Source organism: Pteronotus mesoamericanus, unplaced genomic scaffold (genome assembly GCF_021234165.1).
Source record: "Pteronotus mesoamericanus isolate MK-2021 breed Mesoamerican mustached bat unplaced genomic scaffold, CSHL_Meso_final contig_20, whole genome shotgun sequence".
Classification (NCBI taxonomy): Eukaryota; Metazoa; Chordata; class Mammalia; order Chiroptera; family Mormoopidae; genus Pteronotus; species Pteronotus mesoamericanus.
In genome coordinates this window covers 32,364,537-32,390,620 of record NW_026555085.1, presented here as the reverse complement: position 1 = coordinate 32,390,620, position 26,084 = coordinate 32,364,537, and the positions used below count along the sequence as shown (strand labels likewise).

The 26,084-nt window shown below is 38.3% G+C and overlaps 1 protein-coding gene across 1 annotated transcript in view; it reads right to left on the bottom strand.

Moving 5' to 3' along the window:
- COL19A1 (collagen type XIX alpha 1 chain) overlaps positions 1–25,683 on the bottom strand; it is a 331,895-nt gene extending 306,212 nt beyond the window's left edge. The window contains exons 1-2 of the mRNA XM_054569553.1: positions 25,633–25,683; positions 4,106–4,232 (exon numbers count right to left, since the gene is read on the bottom strand). Of these exons, the coding sequence (XP_054425528.1) occupies positions 4,106–4,196 (91 nt within the window). The 5' untranslated portion in view covers positions 4,197–4,232; positions 25,633–25,683. The remainder of the gene's footprint in view (positions 1–4,105; positions 4,233–25,632) is intronic.
- Positions 25,684–26,084: the final 401 nt, after the last annotated feature.

Here is a 26,084-nt window from a genome sequence, read left to right as displayed (position 1 = left end):
TCTAGTTTTATAGATGCTCCTCTATTTATCAGTCTTTTTTCCTAACATTATGAAGGAAATATTGAGTATTAAGGAAAATTGTTTACCTTTAATGACAAAACTCATGACATAGCATTTGTTTGCCTCAAGATGGGAAGATGAAGAGCTGCAATTTACCACAGATATGGGCGTGGTTTGTTTTTCTTTCATAAATAGATAAAAAATAAGAGCCTTTTGTGGATTTGCATTTAAAATAAAAAAGGCTGAAACCGAATTCCTGTTGGACAGAGGGGGAAGCAGGCCTTTTAACTTTATTGTTACTAGCTGCCCTCAGGCCCACCAGTATTCACTTCATACTTTGACAATGAGTCTGTCAAGGGACTGCAGAGTATCCTAGGTTGGGAGAAAAATCATTGGCTAACAAAAATGGGTACATTGGACTAGGATATAACAAAAATAATATGGAAAAGTGACCAAACAAGAAAAAAGATGGGGAGGGGGACAAAAATATTTGAACAGATCACAAATGACCACAGAACCTTCACAGCTTATTTTGTATCTAAAGTTATTCCTCCAAAGGAATAGCAATGATATGTTTATTAAACAATTGTGAAGCTTTCTTCAACTTAGAAGTTACAAAGTATGTTGGTCAGTAGTACCATGCTTACATGGTACCATACTGAACATGAGGAATTCTTTAAAACATAAAATAATATTCTCTATATGACAGCATCCTTTCTACTCTGAATGGCAGAATGCAATGTTTGTCAATTAGTAAAATCCAAATTTCAGAATAATGGTTTTTCTGGTAATTAATATAAAATTAGTTTTAAAAAGTTTATGTGTATAGTGTGGGGCCTAAGTTTATAATCAATTCAATCTAGACTCTTAACTAGAAGTTTTACCATAAGTAAATGAAAAATTAAATGGCATTCTATTATGTCTTTTTAAAATTTACTTATTTATCCTCACCTGAGGACCTTTTTCATTGCTTTTTAGAGAGAGAGGAAGGGAGAGAGGAAGGGCAAGAGAGAAACATCGATGTGAGATTGATTGGTTGGCTCCCGTACGTGCCCAGATCATATGCGTCTGGACCAGGACCAATCCCAGAACCCTTTGCTTATAGGACGATGCTCAAACCAACTGAGCTACACCGGCCAGGGCTAGCACATCTCTTTTTATTAATTGTGGGTTTTTTGGGGGTTTTTTTTTTTGCTGCTTTTCCTTTTTCTGATTTTGTTTTTAATACTTTTTGATAATAATTCTATACTTCATTTTAAAAGAGAGAAAGAGGAACTTTTATTTATTTGATATTTAAGTTTCTATCACAGAAGAAAGTTTTTAAGTAATTGAGTAAAGTAAGTTTTGATATGATCTACATGCTATATAATTTTTAATACCATTCTCTTCCCCATCCTCTTCTGACAACTAAGTTGAAACTGCCACATTCAAACAGAACTTCATCTGCAGCATGAAAATATGCAAATATGGTTTATCTCATAATCCCCACATGGTAGTACAATTGATGAAAAATATGAAATAAATTCTTAATAACCTCATATTAAAATTAAAGTTGTTATTGAATCTCTCTATGTTATTCTTGGATTCTGTCCCAACTGGGACAATATTTCAAGTACGGTAATTGTTAAATATACTATGAGTTAAAGCAAAGCAATTAAAAGACTCAATTTATCCTTCATATATTTAGGTTTAACAGTAGACTGTTGACAACTTCACAGACTCCAGAGCTGAAACCCTAGCCTCTCCCTCAGATTGGTTATATTTTATTTTTAGATGTAATCACTTCCCTCCGGTAAATGGTTAGTGACCACACGTACAGGTCTGCACATGAGGAAACTAAAACGGGAACCTGCGCTGTGAATCAGCTACACAAGACACAAGAAGTGTGGCCTCATCAGTCCATGCCCAGCGGGTCATCTTATGACAGTGCCGAGCTGACATTTTAACTAATGCAAATGATACCTGAAGTTAAGCAATTTCCATGGCATGTTGAGTATGCCTTACTTCATAAGCGCCTTCTACCAAATGGCATGATAAAAACCAACTCTCCATTTTGTTTTTAATTTTCTTTTGTACTTTATTTTATATGAATCTTGTTAGGGTCCAGATTAATTTTGAATTCACACCCTTAGGAAAATTATTCAGAAAGATTAACTTGGTAATCTCAGTAAGTTAATGAGTGAGGATATATACATTTTGATAGCTCTACATAAAATATAACCTGATTAAAGAATTGACATACCAAAGCTGCAAAAGCAAAACATTCAGGGGAATCCCAAGATGGGGAAGTTTCAGTTACGCAAGATGATTAAACTCCACAGATCTGTTGTACTACACTGCAACCAGAGTAAGCAGTCCCATATTATACACTTAGAAATTTGTTAAGAGAATAGATCACATGTTATGTGTTCTTACCACAATAAAGAAAAAGTTACTAAAGGCAAAAAATAACAAAATAAAAGGAACCTGGTAGCATAAGATGCAGAAAAACCAAAAGGTCATTATGCTAAAGGTGAATGTTTCTAAGTGTTTTCTTCAGACATGCTGCACTAGATTTACCTGGGGAGCTTGTTAAAGGTGTAAATGACAGAATCCCACCCCAGCTGTTCTGAAAGTCTCTGAGATTGGGACTTGCAGAGCAATATCCCCAATGACATTTGCTCATACTAAAATTGCAAAACTGTTTATGGGGATACTTCAAGTCATTACTATCATCAAAAACATTTATTATGCACTAGCATAGGCCTAAAAACTGTGTCCTTTTTAATAAAATATTCATTTTCTTTTCTAATCAAAAAAGTCCTATGCCCTCTGATTAAGTTGCAATTTTTGCATTACCTACTAAATCTTTCAAAATGAAGAGACATAAAGAAATACAGAAGAGTAAAAAAAAAAAGAAAGAAAAGAAAAGAAATACAGAAGAGTAACACCATTATCAGAATAAACTCCCCTGCTCAATGCACTTCTTTTTGCCATGAATCACTATCGGTTTTTTCTTACTGAAGAAAGTTTTCCCCAAACAAAGTATGGCAGTCACAGGGTGTCATTTGTACAGTGGTAGAATACACAAACTTTCATGTGAATTATTTTAGGTAGTGTACCTCCTGTGAAATTAGTAAAAAAAAAATAAATCATAAAGACTTACATAACACTCTGAGACTAAAATTTGTTACAGCTTTGTAAGAGATTATTTTTATTTTATGTTTGCTTCAAACTCAAAAGTCTCTTCTAGAGTGTATTTATACCTGTTTAGCAAAAACTATTAAACAATATATTTAAAAGAATAAGCACAATGAGACTCAGACTCAGAACACATCATCACATGTGACCATCATCAGAATACATTAAATGGTATTGTTTACATAGAAGGAGAGTGGAAATTTCTTTTTGATTATCAAATGGCTTCTTCAATGTACTTGGCTCAGCTTTTAATTAGTAGGTACATCTAGATCAATAATTTACACATCCTCAGTGTTCAAGAAAACTCCTCCAAATTAGGCATATAGTCATTTATAAAAGCCAGAGGTAAAAGTAGATATTTCAAATTGCCTTCAAGCCCTTTGGAAATATTTATGAGGCTAATAATCTAACAATTGCAAATAAATATTATCTATTTAGTTCAAATATTTTTTCACCTCATCTGAGGTACCACAAAATTGATGTATAATTAAATGACATTTCCTTTTATATCTCCTATTCTGTTTTTTACTTTTTCCTAATTAAGATTAGATATGTCTCCAGTTAATCCTAATAGGTGATGGGTTTCTGCACTTATAATTTCAATAACTTATAACTTAAAGGGGAAAGGGAAAAATATACACCCATGGAGATGAACATAAATATATTTATATTTGTAAATACCAATGAGAGAAAGAAAGGTCATTTAGACTAATATAATATACATATAAAAATGAGGTAATTTTAGAAATTCTCAATATTCAACATGAAAGTCAATGGAGGAAACAATGAATTATTATTTATTTTGTCCTAATAAAAGTAATCCATGGCCTCTTCAATTTTAACAAGATTTATTTTCATAATTTTTAAAAATAATTAAAGACTATAAATAACATTTGGTAACTAGGAAAAGAGGTAACCTGGATACCTGGCTTGTCCCTGACCGTCACGGAAGCAGAAGCAGGAAGCAGGAGCACTGCCACCCAGAGCCAAAGTTTCCAAGAGCCAGTGTGACTCATTGTGCCTTGAAACCATGTGAACAAGTGACCACAGATCTGCAACAGAACACAATATTTGAATTGAGCTTATTATATAATTCCTTTCATTATTTCTCCAGAAAATCCTCCTCACCAAACAGAACATAATAGATTTTTACACTACGCGTAATGATGTACAATTGTCTCTTGGTATTGACAGGGGATTGATTCCAGGATCCCCAAGGAATCTTTGGGTGCTCAAGTCCCTAATATAAAATGCATATAACCTATATTTGCATATAGGCCACAGCAGGATATGCCTACATATCACTTCATTTGAGTGGATTTAACATAGTGCTCAAGTGGTAAATTTAAGTTTTGCTTTTTAGAAATTTCATGGCATTTTTTCCTGAATAAGTTGGTTGAATCTGGATACAAAACCTTCAAGTACAGAGGGCTGACTGTAATTGGATATTGACTATTTCCAATCACACGTGTACCTTAATGTGGATAAAAGAACTCTGAAAATATTTTCAGATTAGTTTCTAATAATCAACGTCCATACAGATTTATAACTTAAATTTCTCTTCTTTAAAATTTTTAAAAGCCATACCGCTCCCAATAATTTGTGTGTATGTGTGTGAATACCACGTGATTTCACTTGTAAGAGGTTCCCAGAGTAGTCAATTTCATAGAGACAGACCGTAGACATGTGGTTGCCAGGGGCAGGGGAAGGGAGAAGTGGTGAGTTACAGAGTTTCAGTTTTGCAAGATGAAGAGTTCTGGATGGTGGTGATTCTGACACAACGATGTGAAAGTATTTAATGCCAATGAAATATATAATAGTTAATTTTATGTTGTGTGTTTTCCTAGGAGAAGGTACCCAGTCATATAATGTGAAAAATAGACATTTATTGACGAATATACAAGATATAAGAAACATTGAACACAGGATAACAATGCCTCAGTCCCCATCAAAGTAGGCATCTTGGGACCTCACACAGTTCTTCCAGTCACCATCAGCTGCCCCATCATATTTTCCTGAATCTCACTGATGGCCTGAAATCTCTTCCTTTTCAAAAGGTGATTTTAGTTTGGGGAAAAGCCAGAAGTTACAGGGCACCAAATCTGTGCAGTAGGGCGGCTGAGTCACTTGAATGATTTGATGTTTCACAAAAAAACTCTGCATGAGATGTGATGTGTGAGTGGGTGTATTGTTGTGATGAAGCTGCCCATCACCAGTTGCCCATAGCTGAGGCCTTCTGAATCATCTGAAGAGTTTCCATGGAGGAGTGTTCAAACTTAATGCAAAATTTGATGCAGAGTCTATGCTTTACTTGCTCAGTAATTTTGAATGTGACAGCCACAGAATACACATACTCACTCAATGGTGCGTACCACCCCCACTGACTAATACAGTGAAGTTGTCATTATTCATGCATGTGCATTCCAGTCCACTCTCCTTACAGCCAGGTTACATCGATGTTGTACAAACCATTATCATTATATTAACAATGGTTGGACTATTCCAGGAAGAAAAAATATATACATATATAGACATGCACATGCATACATATATGTACATATGTGTATATAAATACATACACAGAGTATCCTCTTGTGACTTTATTTCATCATGTGTTCAAGGTCTGCCTATGTTGTAGCATGTGTCAGAATTTTATTCCTTTTTAAGGCTGAATAACATTACACTGTATGTTTATACAACATATTGTTTATCCATTTACCCTTCAATGGCTGCTTGGGTTGCTTCCACGTTTTGGCTATTGTGAATAATGTTGCTATTTACATCAGTGTACAAATATTTGTTCAAATCCCTGCATTCGATTTTTTTGAGTGCATATGCAGTAATGAAATTGCTGGATCATATTATAATTTTATTTTTAATTTTCTGATAAACCACCATACAGTTTTCCATAGTAGCTGAACCATCTTACATTCCCAGCAACGATGCACAACAGTTCCAATTTCTCTACATCATCAATGTTATTCTTCATGTTTTAAGTAACAGCAGCCCAATGGGTGTGAGATAGTATTTCACTGTGGTTTTAATTTTCATCTCCCCAAGGATTAGTGATGTTGAGCACCTTCATGTGTTTATTAGCTATTTTTATAACTTCTTTGGATAAATGTCTCTTTAAATCTTGCCCATTTTTAAATTTTGTTTTTGCTGTTGTGGAGTTGTAGGAGTTCTTTATGTATTCTGATTATTAACCCCTTATCAGACATACTACTTGCAAATGTTTTCTTCCATGTTGTGGGTTGCCTTTTCACTCTATGGAGGGTGTCCTTTGCTGCACAATTTTTTATTTTTATGTAGTCCAAATTATCTATTTTTTCTTTTATTGCCTGTTCTTTAGGTGTCATATACAATTATTTATGTTTTTAAAATATAACTATTATTTACGATTGTATTTTTTCTGAATAATAGTTTTCCATATCTTGGCTTAATTAATATCATTACATTTTCTATAAATAACTATTTCGTTACTGGATTGAATAATCACTGCTACTGGAGTAATTATTACACACATAAAAAGTAACTTTTACTTCTATTTAAAGAGTAAAATGGATACATGCAATCCCCACCATACCTGAGCCTGCCACAGATATCATATTTAACAATAATGTATTACCTCCCCAAGTTGTTTGTCTTTCTGAATGCAGACTACTACTTTATAGATATTATAATAGAAGATTTAGTAAATAGAATCCTTGAAGTGGAACATTTGAAAATTACTTAAATTAATTTTTACAGTGAACTAACTAGCATGAAAGTGAATTGCAAGTAAAAGTATCATGGTCCCTTCAGTGCATTCAACAAATACAGTATTATTAGAATAGCTATTCTGAGTTCTAAGTATGCAAATAATATTATATTATACATTTGCAACAATTCAAAGTTCATTCAAGAGTCAAATATAAAAGAAGCCATCATACTGGCGCCTTAATATCATCAATAGACACTCTTTAGAAGACAACTAAAGCACCATCTTTGGTATTCTGCATGTGCCAAACACCCTAAAATTAGCATTTTAAAATTAATTCAAGATTTTAGATATTTCTGGGTAAATAGCTACAAGCAGAAAGTTTGGTATTAAGACCATGTGTGTAGTTCTAAATATCAAACAGCTGGTTTTATGCTTTATTTCTTCTTGAAATCTCTCATCTAGATATAGTCCTAATCCTCATATGATTTTGCAAACTTATCTGTTATTACTTCAAGTCAGTTGGTGACTATTGAAGCAATTACTCCTATTTCAAAGAACTAAACTCACAAATACTGATCTAACTTTCAGAGACATCCTTCATCATTTGCATTTTAATCAGTGATTTTTATTAGTTGATAAATTTCCAGCAGAGTATAGTAGTTAAAACCGAGCTCTGACACCTATGTATTTTCATTTCATTTCATTTATTCACCTGAGCTTTCATTTATTCACCTGAAAACTAGGAGTAATACTAGAAATAAATTATTTAACACCTGGAAAAAGTATAGTAGAGGACCTTGAATACACTAAGTGTTCAAAAAATATACCTGCTATTATAATTGTTCACTCTATATATTCACAAATGATAATTAGTAAAAATTAAATTGCACTTCTCTCCTAACCTGAAATTAATATTGGTATCTGGACAATGAAGAAGTGCCAAGGCATCCTAAAAATTTGTTCATTGAAGCTTTGACCCCTGTTTCAGGAAGAAAAACCTAAAAGCTATATACAAATAAGTATAAGAATTCAGTCTTGAGGTCTCCCAACCATTTCCTTGAGCCACATAGAGAATGAATAACTGTACTTAGCTTCAACCTCATATACCCATAAAGTTTGAAGAATAAGAAGTTATGGTTAGTTGACTAAATGTTCCAGTTACTAAAGAATTGCTATTCCACCAATTCACTGAAATATCTCAAGCCAAAGTCAGCAAGCTCTTGAAAGAACAATCCTTTTCTCACCCCAACTAATTCAAGTGTTGGTAATACTTCCAATAGATGGCCACTCCCTCCTCCTTGAAACTCTCATTCTCATTGGCCTCTCTGCCCTCATACTCTCTGGGACTTCCTTCTAAATTCCCTTCTCAGATCTTTTTTTTTTTTCCTACCTGATTTTTTACCGCTGGAACCTGTCAGTCCCCTCTGCTATCTCTTCATAAGGTTTCCCTAGGTAGTCTCACCATTCTCTTGGATTTAAGTAGTATTTGTCAGATGATGAACCTAAAATTTATATCACCAGCCCAGTCCTCTTCTCTGAACTTTAAACTTTGCATCCCCTCAATAATACTTACTCAATAATCTCTCTTAAATGTCACACAGGCACCTATAACTATACAAATTAAATGCTTGATTCTCCACCACAACTTGTTCCTCTCATGCTCTTCTCAGTCTCAATAATTAGCACCCAACAAAATGCTCAAACCAGAAACCTAACCATCACATTGATTTTTCTCTCTTCCTTATCACCATCTCCCACATCCGAACCATCAACAAGTCATATTAGTGTCACTCCAAACACATTTTAAATCCATTAATTGCTCTCCAGTCCTCTGTCACTATCCTACGTCAGATTGTCCTGATCAGAAATTCTCAACAGTTTCTTTAACTAATTTCCCTCATCCATTACCGGCTCCTGACCAAATTCACTCTCTACATAGCCCTAGAGAGCTTTTTGTTTAAAAATATATATTTTCATTGACTTTAGAGAGAGAGAAAGGGCCAGAGAAAGAAAAACATCAATTCATTGCCTCCCATACATGTCCTAACTGGGAATCGAACCCACACCCTAGGTGTGTGCCCTCATCCAAATCAACACTCCTACCCCAACCTTTTGGTATATAGGACAACGCTCCAACCAACAAGCCACACTGGCCAACGCTAGAGAGCTTTTCTTAAAATCAAAGTTGGGCCCCAGGAGGCTCTGCCCCGGCGGTAGTGTGCAGGCATTGCTGATGAATGCAGAGCAGCAGTCACAGATGGTGTATCCCTGGCCTAAAAGGGCACAGAGTGGTCTAGAGATGCTTGAGGAAAGTCTGGAGATGCAGTTTTTAGGGAGAGAACGGAGAGAGTAGCCTGTGGGATCCCGGTGCTGACTTCTCCATACAGCAGCAGCCATCTGACTCAGGCAGACCACTCTCATGAGCAGCAGCATCATGAGAGGACACAATAACCCTGCCCACACGAGGGACTCTGCCCCACCCTGTGGTGCCTAAGTCTCACTGCTGAGTGCAGAGTGACTGGATTAACAACTGGAGAAGGCAGCCACAGACAGTATATTCCTGAAAGTCTCTAAAAGACTGCTTAAGATCAGATGGGGTCAACAGTTGGCATCATCAGAGGCAGATCCAGAAAGAAGAAGAAAAAAAGAGTGGTCTTCTACCATAAAAATTCACACCACAAAGTCAAGAAGTCAAGACAGATCAATTAAAGAAACAGAAGCAAAAAAGAAGACTCTCACAAATAATGGGAAGACAAAAAAACCACCACTGCCCCCCTATATCAAAGGGAAAGGAGGAATCCCCACAAAGAGAACTAAATGAAATGGAGGCAAGTAAACTATAAGATTTTGAGTTCAAAACAATGGTTCTAAAGAAACTCAAGCTCAGTGAGCTCAAAGAGAATTATGAAAAACTACAGGGAAATGATGAGGAAATTACTACAAACTATATCAGAATGAAAAAGGACATAGAAACTATCAATAAGAGGCAAGAGGAAATGAAGAATACAATTTCTGAATTGAAGAACACAGTAGAAGGAATCAAAAGCAGGGTAGATGAAACAGAGGATCAAATCAGTGAGCTGGAAGACAAGGTACAAAAAAGCTCCCAGAAAGAGCAAGAAAATGAAAAAAGACTCAAAAAGAATGAAGTGGTGTTTAGGGAAATGCAGAACAACCTGAAACAATAATATCCATACCAGAAAGAGAATAAGAGAAGGAAGGGATAGAGAATCTGCTTGAAAAAGTATGATGGAAAGCTTCCCTAATTGGAGGAGAGAAAAAGTCACCCAAGTCCAGGAAGCACAGGGAGTCCCATTCAAGAGGAACGCAATGAGGCCCACTCCAAGACACATCATCATTTAAATGGCAAATGTCGAAGACAAACAGAGAATCCTAAAGGCAGCAAGGGAGAAACAGGTAGTAGTATACAAGGGAGGCCTGATACAGCTAGCAACTGACTTCTCAACAGAAACACTATAAGCCAGAAGGGAATGGCAAGAAATATTCTAAGTTATGAAAAGCAAAGTCCTGCAACCAAGACTGCTCTTTCAGCAAGGGTCTCAATTAAAATTGAGAAAGTGAAATAAGGAGTTTCTCAGACAAAAGAAGGCTAAAAGAATACACCAGCACCAAACCAGCACTGCAAGATATGCTAAAGATATGAAGAAAAAAAGTGAAAAAGGGAGGAACACAGATACAGAGGGAAAAAAATGAATAAGTACCTATCAATAATAACTTCAAATGTAAATGAATTAAATGACCCAATCAAAAGACATAGGATAGCTGAATGGATAAGAAAGCATGACCCACACATATTCTGCCTACAAGAGATCCACCTCAGAACAAAGGACCTACACAGACTGAATGTAAAGAGATGGAAAAGAATATTCCAAGCAAATGGACAGGAAAAAAAAATCTGTTAGCAATGCTTATATCAGACAAAATAGATTTCAAAACAAAGGCCATAAAAAGAGACCCAGGAGGACACTTCATAACACTCAATAGAAGAATTCATCAAGAAGACACAAACATTATAAACCTATATGAGCCCAACATAGGAGCACCCAAATATATAAGGAAAATATTGGAGGACTTCAAGAAAGATATAGATAGCAACATACTGATAGTAGGGGATTTTAACACCTCACCATCAACAATGGGTAGATCTTCCAAGCAAAGTATCAACAATGACATTGTGGAACTGAACAACGCAGTAGATCAAATGGACTTGATAAATGGAATCTTTCATCCCAAAGAAGCAAAATACACATTCTTTTCAAATGCACATGGAATATTTTCAAAGATAGACTATATGATAGGACACAAAACAAGTCTCAACAAATTCAGGAAAACTGAAATCATAACAAGAATTTTTCTTGGACCACAAGGGCTTGAAACTAGAAACCAACCTCAAGGAAAAAAACTCAAAAACATTGAAACTCATGGAGACTGAATAGCATGCTATTAAACAATGAATGGGTCAATAATGAGATCAAAGAAGAAATCAAAAAGTTTCTGGAAACAAATGAAAATGAACACACAACAGTCCCAAGCCCATGGGACATAGTGAAGGCAGTCCTGAGAGGGAAGTTCATAGCAATACAGGCCTACCTAAAAAAGATAGAAACATTTCAAATAAATGACCTAACACTACAACTTCAAGAACTGGAGACACAACAACAAACAAAGCCCAGAGCAAGTAGAAGGAAGGAAATAATCACGATCAGAGCAGAAGTGAATGACATAAAGACTAAAAGAACAATTCAAAGGATCAACAAATCCAGGAGCTGGTTCTTTGAAAAGACAGACAAAATTGACAAGCCTTTAAGCAGACTCATCAAGACAAAAAGGGAGAGGACCCAAATACATAATATCAGAATTGAAAGAGGAGAGATAACAACTGATACCACAGAAATACAAAGGTTTGTAAGAAATTACTATGAACAATTATATGCCAAGAAATTTGAAAATCTTGATGAAATGGACAAATTTCTAGAAAAATATAACTTTCCAACACTGAATGAAGGAGTAACAGAAAGCCTAAACAGACAGATAACAGCTGGTGACATTGAAGCAGTAATCAAAGAACTCCCTGCACACAAAAGCCCTGGACTAGATGGTTTCACAGGAGAATTTTACAAAACATTTAAGGAAGAGCTAACCCCTATCCTTCTTAGACTATTTCAAAACATCCAAGAAGAGGGAAGACTCCCAAACTCTTTTTATGAGGCCAGTATCATCCTAATCCCAAAACCAGATAAAGACCCTACAAAGAAAGAAAACTACAGGCCAATTTTGCTGAGGAACATAGAATTTAAAATCCTCAACAAAATATTGGCAAACCTCATCCAGCAATACATTAAAAAGATCATCCATCATGATCAAGTGGGATTCATCCCAGGGATGCAAGGATGGTTCAATATTTGCAAATCAATAAAAGTAATGCATCACATAAATAAAAGGAAAGACAAAAACCACATGATCATATCAAGATACAGATACAGCATTCAGATACAGAAAAAGCATTTGATAAGGTACAGCACCCATTTATTATAAAAACACTCAGCAAAGTGGGAATCAAGGGAGCATACTTCATCATAATAAAGGCCATATATGAAAAACCTATAGCCAACATCATACTCAATGGGCAAAAACTAAAAGTTTTCTCACTAAAATTGGGAACAAGGCAAGGATGTCTGCTTTTTACCACTTCTATTCAACATAGTACTGGAAGTCCTAGCCACAGTGATCAGACAAGAAAAAGAAATAAAAGGCATCTAAATTGGAAAGGAGGAAGTAAAACTATCATTGTTTACAGATGATATGACAGTGTACATAGAAAACCCCATAGATTCCACCAAAAAAATACTTGACCTAATAAATGAATTTGGCAAAACAGTGGGATAGAAAGTCAATATTCAGAAATTGAAGGCATTTTTTGTACACCAACAATGAAATATCAGAAGCAGAAATTAGGAAAAACATTCCGTTTGTTATAGCAACAAGAAAAATAAAGTACCTAGGAATAAACTTAACCATGGAGGTAAAAGGCCTGTATGCAGAAAACTATACAACACTGAATAAAGAAATTAAGGAAGATACAAATAAATGGAAGCATATACCATGTTCATGGAGTGGAAGAATTAATATCATCAAAATGTCCATACTACCCAAAGCAATTTATAGATTCAATGCAATCCATATTAAAATACCAATGACATACTTCACAGACATAGAACCAACATTCAAAAATTTATATGGAACCATAAATGACCCAGAATAGCTCCAGCAATTTTTAGAAAGAAGACCAAAGTAGGAGAGATCACACTATCTGACATCAAACTATATTACGAGGCCACTGTAATCAAAACAGTCTCATACTGCCATATGAACAGACACATAGATCAATGGGACAGAATAGAAAGCCCAGAAATAAACGCATGTCTCTATGGTCAATTAATATTCAACGAAGGGGGCAGAAGCATAAAATAGAGTAAAAATAGCCTCTTCAACAAATGGTGTTGGGAGAGTTGGACAGCAACATGCAAAAAATTGAAATTCGACCACCAAATTACACCATACAAAAATAAACTCAAGATGGATAAAAGACTTAAATATAAGTCGTCATAACATGGAGGTTCTAGAGAAGTGTATAGGCAGAAAACTCTCAGATATCCCACACAGTAATATTTTCACGGATATGTTCTCTAGAGCAAGGGACATAAAGGAAAGAATAATTAAATGGGACTTCATCAAAATAAGAAGCTTCTGCATGGCTAAAGAAAACATCAGCAAAATGAAAAGGGAGCCAACGTATGGAAAAATATATTTCCCAAAGATACCTCAAACAGGGGTTTGATCTCCAAAATATATAACGAACACACATGACTCCACTCCAGGAAGACAAACAATCCAATTTAAAAAATGGGCAAAGGACCTGAACAGACACCTCTCCAAGGAGGACATACACAGGGCCCCGAGACATATGAAAGGATGCTCAGCATCACTAGCCATCAGCAAAATGCAAATTAAAACCCCAATGAGATATCACTTCACACTGGTCAGAATGGCCATCATAAACAAATCAATAAACAACAAGTGCTGGTGAGGTTGTGGAGAAAAGGGAACCCTAGTACACTGTTGGTAGGAATGCAGACTGGTGCAGCTACTGTGGAAAAAACAGTTTGGAATTTCCTCAAAACGCTAAAAATGGAACTGCCTTTTGACCCATTGTGTCCACTGCTGGGATCCTACCCTAAGAATCCCAAAACACCAATTCAAAAGAACCTATGTTCATAGCAACACAATTTACAATAGCCAAGAGCTGGAAGCAACCTAAGTGCCTATCAGTAAATGAGTGGATCAAAAAACTATGGTACATTTATACAATGGAATACTACGCAGTAGAAAGAAAGAACTACTACCTTTCGCGACAGCATGGATGGAAATAGAGAGCATTATGCTAAGTGAAATAAGCCCAGGGGTGAAAGACAAATACCGTACGTTCCGCCTATTAATCAAACCTAATCAACAAAACATACAAGCAAGAAAAATATAACCAAAATATAACCAGCAACATTGAAAGAAAAAAAGAAACTGACAGTAAGGAGAGGGAAGGAGGGAGGGGGGTAACAGGGAAAGGAAGGGAGAAGGTCAAATCAAGGAACATGTATAAAGGACCCATGGACAAAGCCAAAGTGGGGAAGGATTTGAGGGTGGGAGGTAGGGGTAGGTGGGGCAGGGGAAAGTGGTGGTGGGAAAATGCAGACAAATGTATTTGAGCAATAAAAAATTTTTTTTTTAATTCAAAGTTGGATCATGTCATTTCCTACTTCAAACGCATTAATGGTTTCCCATTATACTTCAAATGCAATCCAAAAGCCTTTCTATAACTTAGAAGCCTGAATAACTGGCCCTTACCCACATCCCCAGTCTCATTTAGTACTTTGCTCTTCACTAATGTCCTATTCCTCAAACTACCGGGCTCTTTCCAACCTCAGGACTTTTGTATGGGCCATTTCCTCATCTGGAAACACACTGAGTCCTGCTCTTCCTACATCTTTGAATTTAAATGTTACTATATGGAAAAACTTACCTGATCATACTCTGGCCCCATCATTCTCTAGCTCAGAATATTTCATCTGTGTACATGTATTTACTGCCCTTACTCAATTCTATGATCCTTGAAGGCAGGGACTTCGTCTGTTTATCACTGTATTCTGAGCACTTGGCATAGTACCTGGCAAAGCAGAGACTCAATAAATATTTGCAAAAAAAGGTGAAGGGATTAAAAACTACAAATCGGTAGTTATAAAATAGTCTAGGGGTTGCAAAGTACAACATAGGGAATATAGTAAAGAATGTCATAATTACCCAGGTACAGCGCCAGGTAGATACTTGAAATATCATGGGGACACTTTGCAAAGTATATGATTGCCTAACACTATGCTGTAGATCTGAAACTAATACAAAATAATATTGAATGTAAACTATAAAAATAAAATTTTAATAAAGAAGCAGTAGCTGAATTTTTTTTAAATTGACAATTTTCAAATCTTGAGATATAGTGAATTAAACTTTTCTTAGAATCTGTTGTGATAATAATTTAGTCCTTATTTTATAATTCTTAAAGTATTTCAAAATCTTGCATTTTGAAGGTTACTATAATAAATATTTTTTGTACATTTCTAAAATGTTTTTACTATTGAATGTTCTTGTTGTTCCAATCATGATTAAATAGAGACATACTCCACTCAGCTACAAATATTTGAAAAAACTATTTATCAGTTCTCAAAATGAATCCTGTATATGTTAATAAGAAGAAAACCCCAGCTTTTCCAGATTTTTAATCTCTGCTGTGGGCTGTTGGCAGGATTGACCTCAACAAAATTGTCAAGGACAAAACTTTCCTTGGGGTCTTTCTGAACCTCTCCTCCAGATCCTTTCCATTCTCCCCAGATTCCTGCTGTTCTCAGGCTACTTCCAGGTGCCTTGGACCTACCTCTGGTGCCCTCCCTGGATTCCTCAGTTCTGAGCTTTGTCCACAATCTCCTTCCTCATTGAAACTTGCCTATTTTCTATCCTTTCCCTTGGATCCCAACAAGGTGATTATCAGAATAATTTTATAAATGAATCTAAACCAATGTTTTCATAGTTCAATGTGTTGTTCTTCCCAGGTAAGATTTAAACTTTAACACAGACCTTTAATGTTTTCCCAATGGAGTAAGTAATGTAGAACCTAAGGATAATATATGTGGATGCTGAGCTCTCTTAAGGCCCTCAACTCACTTTTTTTCCAAACTTGTACAAAAATGGATCATGATACATTTTAAGAAGGATATGAGGAATGTTGGTTATACCTGCTGTCATTTTCTGCAGTAGAATTTCTTTTATATATGGTTTTATATTTTAACACTCATAATAACTTAAGAGGCAGACATGTCTGACCCTCACATTAGCAGAGTATAAGGCAGGAGATCCATATATCATACATCTAAATATTTGAAAGTTAAAAAGGAAGCTAATAAAACTTATGAGAAATAGCCCTGGCTGGTGTGGCTCGGTGGACTGAGTGCTGGCCTGTGAACCAAACAGCTGATTGTTCATTCGATTTCCTGTCAGGGCAGATGCCTGGGTTGTGGGCCAGGTCCCCAGTGAAGGGTGCTTGAGAGGCAACCACACACTGATGTTTCTCTCTCTTTCTTCTTCCCTTCCCCTCTCTCTAAAACTGAATAAATCTTTTTTAAAAATAACATAAGAAATATATATTGACAAAGATCTGAAAGCCGAAGTCAAGCTTAGAACTGAACAGAGCAGACTGCAAGAGATGCACTGGTCTTTGGCCTGGACCATTCCCACTCCTGGATCCACATGCACCATGAGAAGCCTCAACCACACATTTGGCTCTAAGCTCTGTCCACAACACCTACAAACAGCCACTCCTTGATTGCCCCGTTGGGCCTAGGGGTGTTCACACCTAGTGGTTTGGTCTGTCCTTGGGGAGATGGACCCAAGAAAGAGTTCTTTCAGATCTTACAAGAGGATTAAATGTCATTCAGTCAGGGACTTTCAGAATCTTGAGTAACCAGAGCCTGTTCTCAAAACTTGTTCTTTGGATGGGCAGGTCCCCTTACCTCTCTGGACTCCTAACTCTGAGAGGAGGTGTACATCCAGAGCAAAGGCATATCAGGGCCTTCTAAAATGGAGGGTCCAAGGAAGCAGGAACCCTCTTGCCTGGGCCCCAAGGGTGGCACTGAAGACAGGCGTCAGGTCCCTATTCTATAGATAGGAAACATTACAGCTCACAGAGAAAATCCCAGAGCCTGCGATTCAAGTCCAGTTCAGCTTGACTGAAAAGCCTTTTCAGTTACACCATGTTTACTATCAGGATGTGGGACAGACCTTCACATTCTATACTCTTCCTTTTAAGTTTTTAGCTGTCTCTATCAGGACACAGGCAGACCCCAAAGAATTCCTTCGAAGTGCTACAAGTAGGAAAGTCATAATTGTCCGTTCCCTCAGCAATGGCAGTTTTGACTGCTAAAGCCTCTGAACCTCTAAAATCATCCAGACAAAAAATATAAATAAATAAAATAAAATCATTCAGCCAGCCCTGCCTGTAACTAATCTCTCATTTCCATGTCAACAAAGAGATAATAGCTACCCAAAGGCCTGGCTCTGACCTCTCTCTAGCTCTAACACATTATTCTCCCCATCCTCTGCTCAGGAGATTAGTTTTGGACACTGGTTAAATTAAGGATATTATAAAAAGAGTCACTATCCTTTAAACTTCCTTATCCAGCTCATGAAATCCTATAAGGCAACTATCAAAACTAACAATATTTTAATTAGGACATAGCTTTTTAAAAATCCCTTATTAATCTATGTTTGTGTACAGAGAGCACAAGAAGTACAAAAAGAGACATTGGTAAACCTTAGTTTTTCACTCCATTGGTAGAATGAGATTCCAACTACGTACGACTAGGGATACAGTAGTCATTGGGGATCCAGCAGTGAGACAATTAGGTGAAATCCCCGGTGTCACTTTAGTCAGGAAGACAAAAAATAAACACATACATAATCTTTGAGAGACAAAAGCTATAAAGCAAAGGAAAACAGAAAAAGGAGAGAGAATGATGGACGCATAGACTTGCTAGACTAGATGGACAGGAGCCATTTGAAGGTAAAACAAACCAAATCTGACCATGAAACATAAATAATTTTACTGCTAAAATTATCTAACATTTAATAATGTTCATTCTGCATCTCTGAAATTTGGTATTACATAAAGGATCAGAGCATTAGACCCAACACCAAAATAGAAAATAACATAAAAAGACAAAGAAGAAAAAGAGAGGAAAAATGGAAAGAGAATACTGCTTTGCTTTACATAGGCTGTTAAATGAGCAACACAATATTCTGACTTTCAGAAAACTAGGGTTGACTTGTTAAATGACAGAAAGAACCCATATTTTCACAGTATTCATTATAAAGAGAAATGCTATGTGGCTGAGTTAAAGGTCAATTTTTAAATCAAACCATCATGGCTATATGCCTATATGTAACATCAAGAAAATCTGGCCATGCTGTTATGAAGAGACACATCTTGTAAATAAGCAAAAACAGCAGGTGTCTTACATCTGTTCTTTTACCAATCTTTAGGAGCTATCCTTTGTAAAGCTATACTAGAGTTATAGACTATTGGGAAAAACTGACTGCAAAGTCATATCTACAGAATTAAAACTCCAAGCCAATAATAGGACAAACATCCTCTGACTTTAGGACTAGATATAGCATTATTTCATGATTTTTTTTCAATTACTGTAGTAATGAAACTGAGGTTGCTTTGAGAAGTCTTTTGCAGCTTAGGCAAGGTTTCTGCCCTCTTTATATTCCACAGATACCTCTTGACCTCATAACTTAATCACAGGCATCATCATAAACTTAGGGGCCTAAATTAGAAATTTCAAAATCATCTTCAACTCATTCATTACCCTCCATATCAAATTTCTATCAAAATTTGCAAATCACACATCAAAATTACAACTAAAATACAAAATAATCATCATTTACAACCATCAGAAATTGAATTAAATGGAAGTTTGACAACTATGGAATTAAAGAAACCATCCATCCAGACTGGTAGGAAGACAGAGATATGGAATGGGCTGGTCTCACACTCATGTGTAGTAGATAAAAATTCTAGAGGGATATCTCGGGAGTGAGGAGTGCCAGCCCCACACCAGGTCCCCCAGCCCCCCCCCAGCCCAGGATTCCAGTGCCAGGAAGATAAGTCCCCATTACTTATGGCTGCAAAAACCAGTGGGGATTCAGTCAGTGGAAGAAACTTCTGGAGTCACAAGCAGTACCCCTTAAAGAACCCATTCATGGGCTTACACTCCCTCCGTCTGAGCTCCAGCACCGCGGTAGCAGCTTGAAGGGCACCTGTGGCATACAGGGATGAAATGAAGTGTCTGTCATCAAGGTCGGAGCTTGGGGACAGCTTTTCCCCACACAGAAAGGCAGGCAGAGGCCACTGTCACTCTTCTGAGCCCTCCTCCCACAAGGCAACAGAGCCAGCAGGCAGGTTACATATGTGAGACTCCATCAACCTGGTTAACACTGCTTGCCGACCCTGGCTATCCCCTGAGACTCTGTCCCATCCAACTTATAGGCCACCCAACCAGTTAACTGTAACTTTTCCATATGCATGGCTGGTCTTGGCTCATACTTCATAACTTCCTAAATCCTATCAAACAATCAACAGCTAAGTTGTCCCAGGCCTGGCACAAGCAGCAGCCAACTTAGATTCACAGCTTGACTTCACCTGGGAATCTCCAAGCCCAGCACAAGTAGCAGCCATCTCAGACTGCTTTATAGCTCATGCAGGGTGGCCCTGGGCAGAACACAGGTGGCAGCTCACCTTGGCATGCACTACCCAGGAAACCCCAGAGCCTGCACACCTGGGGGACAACTACAGACCACACTGGAGCACCACCACCCTGCCCCTGCACAGCTGATCCTCAACAGAGGGTGAAGACTGGTGGCTGGTGGTCACAGCCAGTCCTTACAGCTGACTGGCCTGGGTAAATCCCTCCTATTAATCTGCCAACAGCCACCAAGGCTCAACTACGAGAGGAGGGTGTACTCAGTACACATGAAGGATGCACATCAAGTACCCAGCTTGGATGATAGGGGAGGCTATGCCACTGGGCCCTACAGGACACCTAATATGTTAGGCCACACTACCAAGACACAAAGTCCTAGCAGTTCTACCTAATATATAGAAACAAACACAAGGAGGTGGTCAAAATGAAGAGGCAGAGAAACATGGCCCAAATGAAAGAACAGATCAAAATTCTGGAAAAGAACTAAACAAAATTGATACAAGCAATCTATCAGATGCAGAGTTCAAAACACTGTATAAAAGGATGCTCAAGGAACTTAGTGAGAACCTCAACAGCATAAAAAAGATCCAATCAGAAAGGAAGACTATACTAATTGAAATAAAGAATAATTGACAGGGAAAGAACAGTAGCTTGGATGAAGCCAAGAATCAAATCAATGATTTGGAACATAAGGAAGCAAAAAACAAAACTAAACAAAAAAAAACACAATCAACCAGAGCAAGAAGAAGAAAAAAGAATCCAAAAAAAAAAAAAAAATGAGGATAATGTAAGGAGCCTCTAGGGGTGCCGGAAGGAGAAGAGAAAGAGCAAGAAATTGGAAATCTATTTGGGAAAAAACTTACCTAATATGGTAAGGAATTAGACATGCAAGTCCAAGAAGCACAAAGAGTCCCAAACAAGATGGATGCAAACAGGTAGACACTAAGACACATCATAATTAAAATGCCAAAGGTAAAGATAAAGAGAGAATCTGAAAAGAAGCAAGAGAAAAGAACTTAGTTACCTGCAGGGGAGTTCCCATAAAACTGTCAGCTAATTTCTCTATAGAAACTTTGTAGGTTAGGAGAGATTGGCAAGAAATATTCAATGTCTTGAAAAGCAGGGACCTACAGCCAAGATTGCTCTGTGCAGAAGAGCTATCATTTAGAATTGAAGGGCAGGTAAAGAGCTTCCCAGACAAGAAAAAATTAAAGGAGTTTATCATCACCAAACAATTATTATATGAAATGTTAATGGGTCTTATCTAAGAAAAAGAAGATCAAAACTATGAACAATAAAATGAGAATAAATACATATCTATTAACTATTGAAAAAAAAACCCAACTAAGCAAACCAGAAGAACAGAGACAGAATCATGAATGTAGAGCGTGTTCTGATGGCTGCCAGACTGGGGGCGGGGGCGGCATGGGTGAAGGGGTGAAGGGATTAACAAGTACAAATAGGTAGTCACAGAATAGCCATGGGGATATAAAGTACAGTATAGCAAGTGGAGTAGCCAAAGAAGTTACATGTGACCCCTGGACATGAACTATGGTGGGGGGATTGCCTGAGGGAGTGGGTGGTGCCATGTGGAGGGGAGCAAAAGGGAAAGAATCGGGACAACTGTAATAGCATAATCAATAAAATATAATTTAAAAAAATTTATCAAATCTAATTTTAAAATGTCTTTGGAATCCAAACCAATTTTCTCATCCTTACACAAACTGCCTTAGTTCATGTCTTTATTATTTTTAATCTGGAAAAGTGCAACAGACTAACTAGACTCCTTTCCTCCAGTCTTGTTTCCCTTAATTCCGCCTCCTGCTGCTCAAGAATTACATTTCTAAACCAAAGATCTAATCACCTTAGGGTCTGATTTACTAAAGTCACCTGGTGGGTTTTCATTGCTCACTCCCCCTCAGCAAGGCGCTCAAGGCTCTTTGACTGTGGGGTCTCAACTCATCCGTCCAGTCTCATGCCCTGCTACTCCTTTCAAACAAACTGTACTTCAAATTATTCACATTTCCCAAATTGTGTCAGGCTTCTGCACATGCTGTTTTGGCTGCTGGGATGTCCTTTTCATTCTTTCTCCATCTGGTGAACATATACTCTGCCTTCCACATGCAGTTCAAATGATATATCCCCTATGAAATTGCAAGAACCATGGCAGATAGAGTTTGTTACTCACTCCTTGAGATGTGACAGAGTTTGGCTCCCAACCCTGCTTCAGCATGGTCTATGTTGCATTGTAACAACTTGTGTGTGTTCTGTCTCCTATCTATGTTGAATATCTTGGAGAAAAAAATTGTAACTTATCAGCTGGATTTTGTTTAAACTTGGCATTTAGTATGTACTCATTTGATCAATTTGTAAGATCAATAATAGTCTAAGGCAATATATTTAGACTAAAATTAAACAAATGAAAATTTGGAACTGTTGAGTTTTATATCCAGATAGGGACTTAACATCTATTAGAAAGAGATGGGTGAAGTGAAAAAAATCATAGAGAAATACAAAAAAATATTCCTAAAAGAAGGCTCAGTGCATATAATTTCAGTTATTTTGTGGGATAAAAAGATATTACCAAAGTTAGTCTTGTCTTCACAGAAAACATATTCCTCGGTTCTTAATGTTTCTACTCCTCTAAAACCGATCAACTATATCACTGTTAATTTGAGTTCCATGTTATTTCTCCTGTTACTTCAAAACTAGTGCCTACTTCCCATGGAATCTCTAACTTCAGGTTCCCCTTGAGCATGCTTAATTGATTTTTGTCTATCCTCAACAATTTGTTTGTTTTATTGACTTTCTTTGAACTATACTTGTCTCCATCAATTATATGGAAACTGCTCTCAATTTCAACCATCATGACTGACCTACATTTTTTTTTGGATTTCAGTTCTTTAGCCCAATTTCCGCAGATATATCTTTGTCAACTACCCAAGGCCACTTAAATTTTTAAATTAATCTATGTGTACAGTTTTTCCCACTTTCTTAACTTTTCCTAATTGTTCCATTTAAAATACTCTATTAGCTTTTTGATCTAATAATCTTACACTCTAATGAGTAGCTCTAATTTCTCGCAGAGCGATCATAAACACTATGTATGGTTCCACTCTTGCATTCACCATCTTTCTATCAATTTCAAAATTCAGTAAGCAATTTCCCTGCCTGATTATTTTGCCATATGCCTATAAAATAACAACCTAAAGAACCCCTTGCCTTTTAGCCGTTCCTTTCCAATCTCTCCTTGGCAGGTGCTATCTGCTCTCTTCATCTCGGGTTTCACCCCAGCTTGGATCCTCTGTCTTACCAGGCACATGACGACTCACTCCCACCTCTAAGCCTTCACACATGCCATTCCTTCTGGCTGGAATGTCCTCCCTCTTACTCTCTTTTGCTAAGCCTTGTTATTCTCTGGCTCTTTAAGATATATACCCTCAAAAAGGCCTGCCTTAAATAATCCATCTCAAGTCCCGTTCATTCTATTTTTTTCCAGCATCCTTTTTGGGTTATATGTTAGCATCTCTCTAGCCCTGCTAATTCTTAGTCCTGTTGATTTTTTTTTACCCATCTTCACCTGAATTTGTATTTATGATACTAATTAACAATACAACCATGGGTTTCTACCTCCATATCTTCTCCTCTAAAACCATCCATTCTATGTACTCACAGGGCATTTCTGTCTGCTGTGGAAAAAAACAATAAACTAAAATTGCAGCAGGAGAGATTAAACTGGAAGAAGAAAATAGATGGAAATTTTCCATTTCTGGAGAATAACATGAGCTCCCATCTGTTTTAGATGGTTTCCTTGGACGATGATTCAGATACAGAGATAGTATCCAAACTGTGTTGATAATCACATTTGATTTTCTTTCACCTTTTTGCTCTTTGATCTGCTCATATCAGGTTCAGGGTCACTTCCCTGCTCTATTGCCCACCTTCACTTACCTTTACCAGGAAAGTCCACTTAGACCTCTTACTACTTTGAGAAATCAGGCTAGACAAAATGTCATGGAAGCACCTACCATTTACTTTCTCCATTTTTTTATCCCCTGGAGAGAGAATACATTTTTCCACCCCTGGGGATCACCCTTCCTTTTTTACACTATAACAGATATTCCTGCTCAAAGATATCCTTTCAGCCCTCCCTAGAAAGGCTTTTAGGTGGTTTTGCACCGTCTGAACACCAGAACATCTCATCTCAGTTCCTCCTTTGCAGGCACCTATTGAAGATCTCTGCTTAGAGAGGGTCTTACAGTTTTCTTGCCATGCACCAACCAGGGGATGCTGAAAGATCACACATTTGAGCAGATAAGCTTTTAAAAACCTCTTAAAGAATGACAGTAGTGCTTGATTTAAACTGAATAAGAAGCACCATTGCATGCTCTTTGTTTTTGGTGGTGGTAGTGGGGGGTGGGGGGCACAGAGGGGGTTGGGGGTGGTTTTATTTCATGCCCTTCATTATCAGGCAGATAAAAATTCCTGTTGAGCGTCCTGACCATCCTCCCATTTTGTTTGTCCTCAGATTTCTCCTCCATGCAGGTGGGACCAAGACGGAATTGGGGGCGGGGGTGGGGGGGTGGAAGGAGGCAGCACAATTATTTCCTTTACCCTTCCATTTCCCAACTTCAAGCTGTGGCTCAAGGTCACTCACTGCTGCAATTCCTCTATGGATGGATTAAAACTAGGCATTTTCAGAATTCTGGGTTCTCCCCTTTGGGAGTCCTAGCCCACTGTCCCCTGAGGCGGGCACTGTGTTCTGTAAGCCTCGCCGCCCTCTCACAAATCGGTGTTTCCCCGAGGCTCCCGTAACCTGGCCTGTGCACCAGCTCACCTGCCCACCGACTCCCTGCTTCCTCCCACCCCCATAACCGATATGGGGCAGGTTTTGCTTACACGCCCGCCTGCTCAGAAGGAGCTAGCGTGACAGGCGGCGGCGGCATGCTTGGCTCCGGGCCAACAAACTTCTCCGGGACCCTGCAGCGACCTAGCCGGGCTGCGCAGCTCCGCCTGCCTCCCCACGGCCGCGGCGGCGCCGGCGCACTGACGGCGGTGGCGGCCGGGTCTCGTGCAGAAGGCGGCGGGGGCTGCGTTCCGAGCGCCGGACCGGGACGTTCCCGCGGCAGCGGCGTCTGCAGAGACGGCTGGGATGGCGGCGGCGCTCGGTCCGGACGCGCTGCGCGTGCTGCAGGGTAATTAGTCTCAGGGCCGGATGCTCCGTGGCGAGCCGGGGCCGGGGGAGGCCGGAGTCCTGGGATCCCGCGCTCGCGTCCCCCCGCGAAGTCGCACTTGGGAGAAATACCCGCAGGTCGGAATAAGTAACAGTGACCGGAGAGCGAGGCACCGGAATCTGTCTCCTTGCTTCCCGGGGTAACATCTCTAGACATAGACTAAAAATTAATATCTAATGGCATGAATATTTATATTGTTTGTTTTGTGCAATTGATACCGTGGATATTTTTATTCTGTATAGGATGTCTGTTTTCACCCGCCTCAGCGGTGTTCATAGTTCCGCTTCACAAACACACACAGCCAGAAAAACCACCTAGAACAAAAGTATAAAGTATACAGCCTGCCTTATGTGAACATATGAATACGAACTACATTATATGTAGCATATTAAAGTGACCACATCGTGCCAGACGTTTTTGGTCCCATCACGAAGCTACCTATGCGAATGCGTAATTGCAGGTGTGTATTATTCATCCACCAAAACATATTTACATGTGTAGCACAGTTTTTACATTTTCTTGAAAAGCAGATGCACGCTAATGACCAAAGACATGAGCAGATGACACAGACCCGGCGTGTGTGCGAGAGATGAAGTGAAAGGACCGGTCGCAAAGCTGCGCAGCTTACCTTGAACGTGTGTTTGACCCCCTCAGAGGCGCAGTGGAGTCCGAGCAGGGCTGCCGCACCGCCGAGGAGTGGCCCGAATAAGCTCCCTGCGAGTGGGGAAGGGGGACGCATCTCTGCCCTTATTAGTCTCTCCAGTGTGACCCTCCCACTCGGCGAGGACGGAGGACTCCGCAAGACAGGACTCCACCAACTCATGCACAGGTTTTCTTTAATTACAACGATGTCGCCTTAGAGCTGGGAATAATGCCCTTCAGGTTTATATTTTATTAGGAGTTTCAACAGATAGAATGATGGTCGGCTGCCAGGTGCTCAGAGTTTCTCACTTCTGATTACGAAATGTCTTCAAAGTATTCTACGTGCCGTACGTTCACAGGTAGATAATTGGCATTTTAACAGTAAGGCTAAAAAAGGATAGCATTTATGTTTCATTTCTCACTTTTATGTCAGGAGTT